Raw genomic sequence first — 12,253 nt, forward strand, 5'->3', positions numbered from 1 at the left:
AGCAGTGTCGGTGTCTGTAGTCCATGGTAAAGGAAAGGAAAAAGCATTATCTGTCTGTTGGGCATCAATGGCTTTTTAGTTATCTTTTCACACCAACAACTTTTTGCTTTTTTTTCTTTTTTTTTTCTCCAAGTGTAGTAATAAAAATGGTTTTAATTACATTAATTAAAAACATTTTTAGTATGCATTATTATTAGTTCAATTATGTTATTATAAATTTAAACATATTATTGTGATGTAATTTTTACTTTTAATTTTTCATTTATAGATATTATAACACTGTTTACACCAATGGTTGTACTCACAAGATACTGCTTTATCACTCAAACGGCTAGCTTCTCTTTCTGGCACATGTACGTACTCTGAGACCTTTTTTCAGACTCACTATCACCCACTTTTCCTCTTCTTCCTAGAAACACCAACAACTCACCCATAAGTAAATCAACAATTAAGAGAAACATACGATCATTCTCTCTATCCAATGCTAAACAACAACATGGTCCCCACTCTTTTCACTAGATTCTCCATAGTAATTATGTAAATCACAATTCTATTATTAACATAATAGCACTTTTGCAGAGAGAAATAGTAAGTGAGAAAAAGATAATTATTCCCCCATTTTCATATAGTGGTTGCAATTCTTCAACCTATTAATGATCCCTGTCTCCTTTCTTAAACCCCGTATCAAAGCTAGTCTTCCCACACAATTTCACCAATTTCAAGCATTCATTCCATCTATTATATCCTCTCTGTGCAATACAGCTTCCATTTTACCTTCCCCAGAAAAACCTTTGGCTTCTTCCCTCACCAACAAACAACATTGTTTCTTTTGTGGTTATTTTAGCTTCTTCAGACTCTCACACGCGTCGTTCCAGGTGGAGAGAAGCACACATCACAAAATATAAGTCTCCTTTTTCCAAACCCTGAAAGAGAACCACAGCCAAAACAAAAATGGCTATGCTTCTTCTCATTCCACTGTTACTATCTTCCATTTCACTGTTCACCATTTCAAGTAAGCAACCCCAGTATTTCTGCTTCCTTTGCACACACCATCTTCTTTCACAACGCAATCTTTCTGATTTGTATTTTTCTTCACAGCTGCAACGTTCTCCCCGCAACCTGGAATATGCTACGGCCAGCTCGGCGACAACCTCCCGCTGCCGCGAGAATCAGTCTCCCTCCTAACATCCCTTCACGCCAAGCGCGTGAAGCTCTACGACGCCAACCAAACGATCCTCCACGCGCTTCGGCACACTCGCCTCCAAGTCTCCGTCATGGTGCCCAACGAGCTCATCTCCAACATCTCCTCCAATCAAACCCTCGCCGACAAATGGGTGTCGTCGAACGTCGCAGCCTTCCTCCCCAAGACCCGCATCCGTTACATCCTCGTCGGGAACGAAATCATCAGCAGCACCACCAACGGCACGTGGCGCCACCTCGTCCCCGCCATGCGCCGCATCAAACACGCCCTCAAATCCCTCGGGATCCGCAAAGTGAAGGTCGGAACCTCCTCCGCCATGGACGTGCTCCAAACCTCTTTTCCTCCCTCAAACGGTTCGTTTCGTGAAGACATAGCTCTTCCCATCATGAAACCCATGTTGAAGTTCCTCAACCGAACCAAATCCTTTTTCTTCTTAGATGTTTACCCTTTCTTCGCGTGGTCCTCTGATCCGGTTAATATAAACCTCGATTACGCGCTATTTGAATCCAAGAATCTTACGGTGACGGATCCGGGTTCGGGTTTGGTTTACACCAACCTTTTCGACCAGATGGTAGACGCGGTTTATTTCGCAATGGAAAAACTTGGCTTTCCGGGCATTCGGATCTTTGTAGCGGAAACGGGTTGGCCCAATGGCGGGGACCTTGACCAGATTGGAGCTAATGTTTACAACGCTGCCACTTACAACCGAAATTTCATAAAAAAGGTTACGAGAAAACCGCGGGTCGGGACTCCGGCTCGACCGGGTTCGCTTCTTCCGTCTTTTTTGTTCGCTCTGTTTAATGAAAACCAGAAATCGGGTCCGGGCACGGAGCGCCACTTCGGGTTGCTGCACCCAAACGGGTCCAGGGTTTTCGATATTGATTTGTCGGGACGGACGCCGGAGTCTGACTTTCGGCCGCTTCCGGCGCCGGAGAACAACGAGAAGTTTAAGGGAAAAATATGGTGCGTGGTGGCGCCCCGGGATAACGCGACGGCGCTGGCGGAGGCGCTCTCGTACGCGTGCTCGCAGGGGAATGGGACGTGCGACCCAATCCAACCCAGAGGGAAGTGCTTTAAACCCGATTCGGTTTTCTGGCATGCGAGCTATGCGTTTAGTGCTTATTGGGCGCAGTTTAAGAAGGTTGGTGCAACTTGTTACTTCAATGGCCTTGCCACACAAACAGCAAAGGATCCAAGTAAGTTAAAAATCAATTTCCCAATTTTCGACATAATTATTTGATTTTTCTTCCCGCTAATTCATTTTCTTATGATGAGTTATTGTAGGTTATGGATCTTGCAAGTTCCCAAGTGTGACACTTTGAAGGAGGAGAAAACAAACAAATAACGCAAATGGGGTTTTCATGACTCAATCATACAATGATTATTTGTTTTGACACCTTTTTTTGTTGCTTTCATTTCATAAATGTGTGTTCCTCCTACATGAGGAGGAACTTACATTGGTGAATGATTTTGAATGGATGGTTGGATAACCATTTTATGTAACACTGTTATCATTCCCACAATGGATGGACATTATTTGTAGTCAACTATTACATAAAATGAATGGATGGACATTAGTAAGGTTCAGTGTTTCTATTTCTTTGCTCAACAATCATTCATTTTATGTAATAGTTCTATGCCAAAATTGGGTATTCATTATATGACATCATTCTTTGCAAGAACTAGAAAAAGAACTAGAAAAAAAGTCGTGAAGAAAGTGCAATATTTCTATTGGTTAGTACTATAATAATTTTATGTCATAGTAATTTGAAACATTATTTTTATGGGGATGATTTGAAATATATTGTCTTTTTTTGGTTTATTAGTAACGGCTCCAAAACAGCCCTACAAGGTAGGTCCATTAGTAAAGGTTACGATGCTCTTCTTTTGTGGGGTATTTGTTTAGGACCGTTCTCTTGAAAGGTAGAAGGTCGCGTTTCGTCCCGCTTCACTTTGTTCTGTGTGCGTGGTGTTGTCTCCGTCCAGTTTCTTCTCCTGTTATCGTGCGGAATGGGAAGTTCCGGTGACCATTGTCCGACGACGAAGGTAAGTGGTTTTCCATTCCATGTCGTAGCTTGGTTATTCGGTTTGGGCATGTCGTAGCATGGTTATTTGGTTTGGGTTAAGGTTTGGGGTTGGTATCCTTGTGTTGTGGTTCTTGGGTTATTGGGTTTCGTTGTTTTGATGATTTTATTTTGGTTTATGTAGTTGAGTGTTTGTCACTCTTTTTCGACAAAGTATATATGTACTTTGAACGAACGCTTGACAGACGAGCATCGGTCATTGATTGCGAGGACTCCATTTGCGTGGTTTTTAGATGTCAATGTCAATGTTAAAGTAGGTAGAAATATATTGAGTGAGTTATTGGGTAAGTGGGACGACTGTAGTAGTGGTTTTTTAGTTGGGAATAAAGTTTTGAAGTTAAATGAAAATGATATTTATTAAGGGTTGGGATTGAGTACAGATGGTGCAAATATTAACTTAAAGGAAGAGCTGGGCAATACTGAATGTGTGAAATACATAGGCAAAGGAACAAAAGAATTGAATTTGATATACAAAATTCTAATGCGAAAACACAAGAAAAAGATCCCTTGTTCTCATTTTTGTAGTCTTTACCTCCTGGTAGGGATAAGTGAGATGTTATTTCCAAAACGTAGCGGGAAAGTGTTTCCCGTAATGTTTAATATTGTTGACAACTTAAGTGGTTTGGGTAGTTATTGTTGGGGTAGTGTAGTTTATCGTTTTCTGTTACGTAGTTTGTGCAAAGCTTCAGAAGGCTTGAAGAAAGGCAAAGGTATTTCAAACGTTTACGTCGATGGTTGTGTTTACATGCTGCAGGTAATTAATAGTATTTGATGTAATTACTTAAATTGTTTTTTGAATTAAGTTTCTTACAAGTTAAGATGATTTATTTGTCTTAGGTATGGTTTTTTGAGCTTTTTGTTCCACCAAAAGGTCCTATTGATAAATTTCCACGAATATTGCATTGGATGAATATAAGTGTTGGAGACAAGTTCGTAAAACGGTGTATGGAGACAGGTTTGGTAAGTTGTTTGTTATCGGAAGTTTTGTTATGTTTTCATATATTGACAAAAGTTGTGTAATCTGTAATATGTTGTTAAATTTCAGGTTGTTGACGATGTTTATGGTGGTCCTTCAACCAAGGATAAGGAGGAATACAGACCAACACCTAAAAGAAAGGATTCTAAACCAAGAGGAAAGAAGAAACAAAAAAGAATTCGCAGAGAAACTTTTATGCGTGCCTTAGAGGAACAAGAATTTCTAATTGAAGAACTTAAAAGGAGGGTTGGAAGTTTGGAGGCACAATTGGCTGAAGAGAAGGCAAGAAGGCAAAATAAAGATGACGTTCGACAAAGTGTGCCTCGTATAGAACCATCGGTGAACACTGGTTTTGTATCCCTTACAGACATTGACGGAAATGAACAACCTTTGAAGACGTATGTTAGGGTTGGATCACGAAGGCATTACAAGGGAAGAACACTTAGGACTCCATACACCGGAACTGTAGTGCTTAGAATAAAAAATGAGTGATCGGTGTATTTAGTTGATGGAAAATGTTATTTGGAAAGTAATGATAATTGTAATCATTGTAAATAGATTAATAAAACAATGTTTAATGTATCCGATTTAGTTCAATGAAATAAAATTTGAGTTTTGGTTTTGAATTGGTCTCATATTTTATTTACTCAATACCATTGTTATTATGAGTTGTGGGTTTGTGGATTTCAGAATATGGTCTTTTTTTGTGTCTCCTAAGTTGCAGGCTTGTTTGTAAGATGTTCGTGTTTGAGTGGTCTTTCTGGGTAACATGGGTGACGAATGTCAAAACCAGTTCATTTGAAGGACAATTTGAGTGGTTGGTGATGTGATGTGAGGCCAAGGAGCTTGGGGTGACCCCTCATGAGTTGGAGGAGCAAGGTCTACAAGGGATGAGTTAGGGTGTTCAAAAAAGGGTCTGATAATCGTTTACTGCATCCCTGTAAACGATTACCCGAGAGAATATTGGATTTTGTACAGAAAGTCCAACACAGGTACTCAGTCAGGTGAACAGGGTCACCATTGTAAAAAAATCTGACTTTTAGGCACTTCTGCACTTGTCTGAGGCTGGTCCAGGTGTTTCAGTGCCGGCATAGGGTGGTTGGTGATGTGATGTGAGGCCAAGGAGTGTGGGGTGACCCCTCATGAGTTGGACGAGCAAGGTCTGCAAGGGATGAGTGAGGGTGTTCAAAAATGGGTCTGGTAATCGTTTACAGCATCCTTGTAAACGATTACCCGAGAGAATATTGGATTTTGTACAGAAAGTCCAACACAGGTACTCAGTCAGGTCAACATGGATCACCATTGTAAAAAAAGGTCAGTTTTAGGCACTTCTGCACCTGTCTGAGGCTGGTCCAGGTGTTTCAGTGCTCGGATAGGGTGGTTGGTGATGTCATTTGAGGCCAAGGAGTGTGGGGTGACCCCTCATGAGTTGGACGAGCAAGGTCTGCAAGGGATGAGTGAGGGTGTTCAAAAAAGGGTCTGGTAATCATTTACAGCATCCCTGTAAACGATTACCCGAGAGGAAATTGGATTTTGTACAAAACGTCCAGCACAGGTACTCAGTCAGTTGAACAAGGGTCACCACTGTAAAAAAATCTGACTTTTAGGCACTTCTGCACCTGTCTGAGGCTGGTCCAGGTGTTTCAGTGCTGGGATAGGGTGGTTGGTGATGTGATGTGAGGCCAAGGAGTTTGGGGTGACCCCTCATGAGTTGGAGGAGCAAGGTCTACAAGGGATGAGTTAGGGTGTTCAAAAAAGGGTCTGGTAATCGTTTACAGCATCCCTGTAAACGATTACCCGAGAGGAAATTGGATTTTGTATAGAAAGTCCAACACAGGTACTCAATCAGTTGAACAGGGGTCACCATTGTAAAAAAATCTGACTTTTAGGCACTTCTGCACTTGTTTGAGGCTGGTCCAGGTGTTTCAGTGCTGGGATAGGGTGGTTGTGGATGTCATGTGAGGCCAAGGAGTGTGGGGTGACCCCTCATCAGTTGGACGAGCAAGGTCTGCAAGAGATGAGAGAGGGTGTTCAAAAATGGGTCTGGTAATCGTTTACAGCATCCGTGTAAACGATTACCCGAGAGAATATTTGATTTTGTACAGAAAGTCCAACACAGGTACTCAGTAAGTTGAACAGGGGTCACCATTGTAAAAAAATCTGACTTTTAGGCACTTCTGCACCTGTCTGAGGCTGGTCCAGGTGTTTCAGTGCTGGGATAGGGTGGTTGGTGATGTCATGTGAGGCCAAGGAGTGTGGGGTGACCCCTCATGAGTTGGAGGAGCAAGGTCTGCAAGGGATGAGTTAGGGTGTTCAAAAAAGGGTCTGGTAATCGTTTACAACATCCCTATAAACGATTACCCGAGAGGAAATTGGATTTTGTACAGAAAGTCCAACACAGGTACTCAGTCAGTTGAACAGGGGTCACCATTGTAAAACAATCTGACTTTTATGCATTTCTGCACCTGTCTGAGGCTGGTCCAGGTGTTTCAGTGCTGGGATAGGGTGGTTGGTGATGTGATGTGAGGCCAAGGAGTGTGGGGTGACCCCTCATGAGTTGGAGGAGCAAGGTCTGCAAGGGATGACTGAGGGTGTTCAAAAAAGGGTCTGGTAATCGTTTACAGCATTCCTGTAAACGATTACCCGAGAGGAAATTGGATTTTGTACAGAAAGTCCAACACAGGTACTCAGTCAGTTGAACAGGGGTCACCATTGTAAAAAAATCTGACTTTTAGGCACTTCTGCACCTGTCTGAGGCTGGTCCAGGAGTTTCAGTGCTGGGATAGGGTGGTTGGTGATGTGATGTGAGGCCAAGGAGTGTGGGGTGACCCCTCATGAGTTGGAGGACCAAGGTCTGCAAGGGATGACTGAGGGTGTTCAAAAAAGAGTCTAGTAATCGTTTACAGCATCCCTGTAAACGATTACCCGAGAGGAAATTGGATTTTGGACAGAAAGTCCAACACAGGTACTCAGTTAGTTGAACAAGGGTCACCATTGTAAAAAAGGGTCAGTTTTAGTTTTAGAGACCATTGTAGTGTTATTACGTGTTATTGGTTAGTGGTATTGGTGTTTTACGGATCATAAATTGAACATTACATAATAAATGTAGAGAATTGAGGAACCATTTTGAAAGTAAACAACTTCATTAAATTAAATACTTGAAATGATCAAAGCAGGAACTGTGGTACATAGTTCTTTATAATGCATAAAATAAAGCCTAAACAACCAATTCTAAGTCTGAGGATTGTTATCAGAAGCACTTTGGAAGTGTTGCAGTTGTTCAATGTTCCCAACGCGCGATTGCAACGCATCAAACCTTGTATTGATGACCACGTCAATGTTTTGAAATCTTGTTTCAAGGGCATCAAATCGAGTTTCAAAGGCATCAAATCTTGTACCAACAAAGGTTTGAAGTTGTTCTATGCGGTTGATGACATTATTTAGTGTTGTAGATGAACTGCCTTGTTCATCATCTTGTCCTTTTTCATGTTGAACATCTTGTAAGGGGGGATGGGGGGCGTTGCCTTTGGGAACCCATTCTCCTTCATCATTTTGCACATAACCAAATGATGCTACAACTTCACAACCAATTTTTTGCTTCAACTTCAGTTCTGAAATGGGATCACTTTCAGTAGGCACTTCAAAGTGTTCAAGGAAGATGGTTATCAAATGTGGATATGGCAACTTTGCGTTGTCCCTTAGTGCTCTTTTCATCTTATATCTAATAAGATGTCCCCAGTTAATGTGAATGGAATTGAAAAATGCCCATAGCAGCATAATATCCTCTTCGGATGCCTGACCAATATTCGTTGCACGAGGAATTAATACTCTAGTGAGAACGTAATGAAGTATCCTTGGTTGAACCTTCATTTGCCCCGCTAGTATTCTAGATTGTATGACTACATCATCTCTACACAGTAGTTGCCTTGCAGTCACAGAATCATATTGTTCTTTCCACTGATCTACAAGTTTTCCTTCGTAACAAACACCATCAGATGGGAGATTAGTGAGTTGTTGAAAAAGATTAGGGCTGACCCTAATTTTTACACCTTTAACCTCGCTTCGAATAACCCGAGTATCCGATATTGACAAGTTGCTGTAGAACACTCTGACTAATTGTGGGTGGTAATGTCTTCTTAAACCAACAAATTCAGTCAGCCCAGCTTCGTGTAATATGTCATAGAATTGAAAAAATTTTCCTTCAAAGTATTCGTACTCTAGATACTTACTTTCCAAAATTTCCCGATTGACAAAATATTGGGCATATTTCTCCTCTTGCTCATCTGACGAGAAGAGATAATTGGTAGGCGTTGGAGGGGATGACGATGGTGATGAGGTTGGACTCCGGCGGCGTCGACGTCCACCAACGGAAGAAGATGCCTTTTGTTTCTTCGTTCCACGATCACCCATTGTATTTCGTTTAGGGTTTTCCACTGAGAGAAGTGAGCTGTTGCAAACGATTTTGAGGAAGGACGTGTATGGGCGGTTATGAAGAGGATTGCAATTTATAGACGTTATGCAGTGGGAAACTTTTGTTTAATTAACTGACCACAGTAATCGATTACCACATCCTCGTAATCGATTACGGTGTCAAATTCTGGTGTAGTGATATGCATTCGAAACAAACATTAATGGGATTTCATGGATGGCCATTTTAACTTAAAAAAATAGATAAAAATAACAAAAAAATCAGCAAGGAAGTTGTATATATCAACTGATGTTGTTATCGAAATTGTTATGTACAGCTGACAACAATGACAAAAATTCAAAATGACCAATTTCGGTATCTTGTGATAGTTGGATAGTGTCGGGTTCAAATATTAAACGGTCATCACGTTCAACAATATTACTTCCTCTTTCGGCCTGAAACAACACAAGTAGTAAGTTAAACATAATTGATAGACAAAAAAATATTTAATGAATATTTTGAACGTAATTAATAACTCACGCATTGTTGGGTGGGTGGTGTTGAAGTCTTTGTGAATGACGTTGACTTTCTTCTTTTGGTTATGTTCTCAACAGTGGACTTCAACCTATTTGTGCGTGGACGTCCTTTTCGCTTAACAGTTGTAGGACTGTGTACAAGGACATCAGATGTTCCAACTAGACTAAGTGGTATTGACGTGCATGCACTAGTATCGTATCTTAGTTCGCCTACATCACTGATGATGTTATTTGTCATGGAAGAACTGAACCCAAATTTTTTACCCAAACAATTAAGTTCTTTTTCCAATTCAGTACTAGCTTCCTCAGACTCACAAGCAACTTCAGCTATTTCATAAAAACGTTTGCACAACAGTTTGTATCTTTGCATGCGTGGTTCATTTGTGGAATTACTATACGATGTTGTTATCAGTGTGTGTCTTCGTCGAATATTTTTGCTCCACCGCCTCAATATGTATTGTGAGGGAACACTGTAAACATCTTCTTGACCAAATACCAAGAGGGAATGCCGACATATAATTCCTCTGAACTCAAACAGTTGGCAAGAGCAAGTGGTTGTCTGTGTGACGGGATCATATTGAACTTTGTAAAATTTATCTGGTACACGATTACCCTCCCACATTCGTTCCTCTTTTACAATGTAAGTGTTCCAAAAGTCCTCCTTTAAGGTGTCTTTGATGAAACAATTCATCCTTGAACGGAACTCAGTTTGGACCTCCTCAAACTTTGCATGTGTGTATTCCACTTGAAATTGTCTCTCAATTGGTGACTGAGAACCACATGCAATAGTGGTGTTCATGGAGGAGAAGTCCGCTTCTATTTCCTTCTGGGCCTTTACCCTAACTGCATTGTCGTATTGGACCACAAATTGTTGAAGTGTTGTTGTAGAATTGATAAATCCATCAAAAAAGGCATTCATTCCCTCACTTCTCTGAGTCGTAGACATGCCTGCCCAAAAATCTTTTTTTAAGTAACACGAAACCCATTTATGTCTCTCTTCGTACAAATTACATAGCCATTCATTTTGCTCCAATCCATGTTTGGTAAGTAGTTCCTTCAAACCATTTTCAAATTCTATTGGACAAAGACAATCATATATAAGCGCATGTAGTTCGGTTTTGATAACGGGATTATTTCTATACCCGTGCAATTTTTCAGGCAACTACTTCAAAATGTGCCATAAACACCACCTGTGCCTCGTATCAGGAAACACTTGTTCAATAGCGTTGGCCATTGCTCAGCATTGGTCAGTAATAATACCTTGAGGACTCTTGTTACGCATGCATCTTAGCCAACATTGGAACAACCATACAAATGAGGCAGTGTCTTCCGAAGACAACAATTCACAACCAAGTAAAATGGAGTGTCCATGATGGTTAACTCCAACAAAAGGCACAAATGACATGTCGTACTTATTTGTTAAGTAAGTGGTGTCAAAGGAAACAACATCACCAAATTCTTCACATGCAGCATGACTTCTTGCATCAGCCCAAAAGACACTACAGATTTTATTCCCTTCATCGAGTGCAATGTCATAGAAGAACTCGTTATTTCTATCTTTCATTGACGAAAAGTGTCGTAGGAGTGCCTGACCATCACCATCCTTACGTAAAGATCTTCTGTGTTGGCCAATGTAGTTTCTTGCGTCCCGCGCGACGAAGTCCATGTTTTCATAGCCCCCCGCATCGTTCACAATGCTAAGGAAACTCTTATTTAACCTAACTCCAGCATCGTTGTTGACCTCCAACGTGTGTTTTGCATGCATGCTTAACTTTCTATTGGCTGTAAAAGTTTGGAGTTATTTGGGCAAAGATCATGGTTGTGGTCCAGAACAACGGTCCTTATAAACCACTTGTCCTCCTTCTTTGCAATGGTTATCCCAGCAGGACATTGGTTAATTTGACTTGGAAGTGTTTTTACCACTGGTTTGACGGAAGACACATATTTTCCCTCCCTTGAACATACTATTTTGAGGTAGTAGACGTTGTTGTCTTTATCTTTTTTAGAAGTTCTAGTCCGCACGGCAAACCCACGTCTAATGGCGTAGTTTGTGTAAAAAGTTTTTGCTTCAGCCATTGAGTCAAAACACATATGCACTGTTGGGTCCATCTCCATTCAACTTTCATTAGGCTCATCAACATTGTCATTATAGTCATTCCCTTGATCCGCATCCATTGTGTGCGTTGACATTAAACCAACCTTTAGAGATAAAGCAAATTATATTGACTCATCACACTTACCACTACGACCACTGGCAACTACAGAAATAATGAAAATAAAATCTTTTCGAACAAGTAATTAAACGTACCCTAGTGGAAAATCGTGTGCCCTTTAATGAAGGTCAGTGGTCCTAACCAACCTCATCTTCTACATTTACGTCCACCATAAATGAACCTTTTGTGCTTCTCACCAAACCTCCGAACTTCGTTGTGGCCCTTCTCTTTAATGAACACCCGGGTAAGTTGTCTGCAAGTGCTTGGTTAATGGAAGTAAATGTTAACGTTGGATGTTAACTCGGTTGTTGACGCAGCTGTGTAGTCCCGCCAAAGGTCATATTTTTGCCTTGTCAAGCACGTATTTGCTTATCTGTGAAAGCATGCATTGATGGTTGTCAGCATAAAGCATAAAGTTTCTCTCTCCTAACCCCCAATCAATGCTTTTCACTTAAATAGGCTACCTATCAAATCAGACTATCTCCCCACAATTAATGTAACTTGATTTTAACAAGTTAACTTAATGGAAATAGATGTAATATTAATATTTTTTTTACATTCATTTCATGTAATTTGATTGTCCACGTACTTGTATTTAAGTTTCAGGGAGAAACCAATTGTGTACGCTTCAATCAGGTGACAGTATCTGTAACCCGTTTACCATTGTTTAGTTTTGAGTGACTTCTTTAATCATCCTACTGATGTATCGTCGTTAACCTAGAGTTTTAATGTGGACAGGAAATTTCTGCATAATCATGGATGCATGGGAAGACCTTGTTTATGATGATGATGTCCTTGAATCGTTTTTGAAAAAATGCGATGCTTCCGCAACGCT

General features: G+C 40.7%; 2 protein-coding genes across 2 annotated transcripts; both read left to right on the top strand.

Annotated features, from left to right (window-relative positions):
* Positions 1-487: 487 nt before the first annotated feature.
* Positions 488-2,797, top strand: LOC108327710 (probable glucan endo-1,3-beta-glucosidase A6). Its single transcript, XM_017561399.2, has 3 exons — positions 488-1,012; positions 1,099-2,397; positions 2,486-2,797. Exons 1-3 carry the CDS (start codon positions 952-954, stop codon positions 2,521-2,523), a joined length of 1,398 nt encoding a protein of 465 aa, XP_017416888.1. The 5' UTR covers positions 488-951; the 3' UTR covers positions 2,524-2,797.
* Positions 2,798-4,094: 1,297 nt separating this feature from the next.
* LOC108328833 (uncharacterized) lies at positions 4,095-4,761 on the top strand. Its single transcript, XM_017562720.2, has 2 exons — positions 4,095-4,245; positions 4,331-4,761. Exons 1-2 carry the CDS (start codon positions 4,192-4,194, stop codon positions 4,751-4,753), a joined length of 477 nt encoding a protein of 158 aa, XP_017418209.2. The 5' UTR covers positions 4,095-4,191; the 3' UTR covers positions 4,754-4,761.
* The last annotated feature ends 7,492 nt before the right edge of the window (positions 4,762-12,253 follow it).

Source organism: Vigna angularis, chromosome 2 (assembly GCF_016808095.1).
Source record: "Vigna angularis cultivar LongXiaoDou No.4 chromosome 2, ASM1680809v1, whole genome shotgun sequence".
Classification (NCBI taxonomy): Eukaryota; Viridiplantae; Streptophyta; class Magnoliopsida; order Fabales; family Fabaceae; genus Vigna; species Vigna angularis.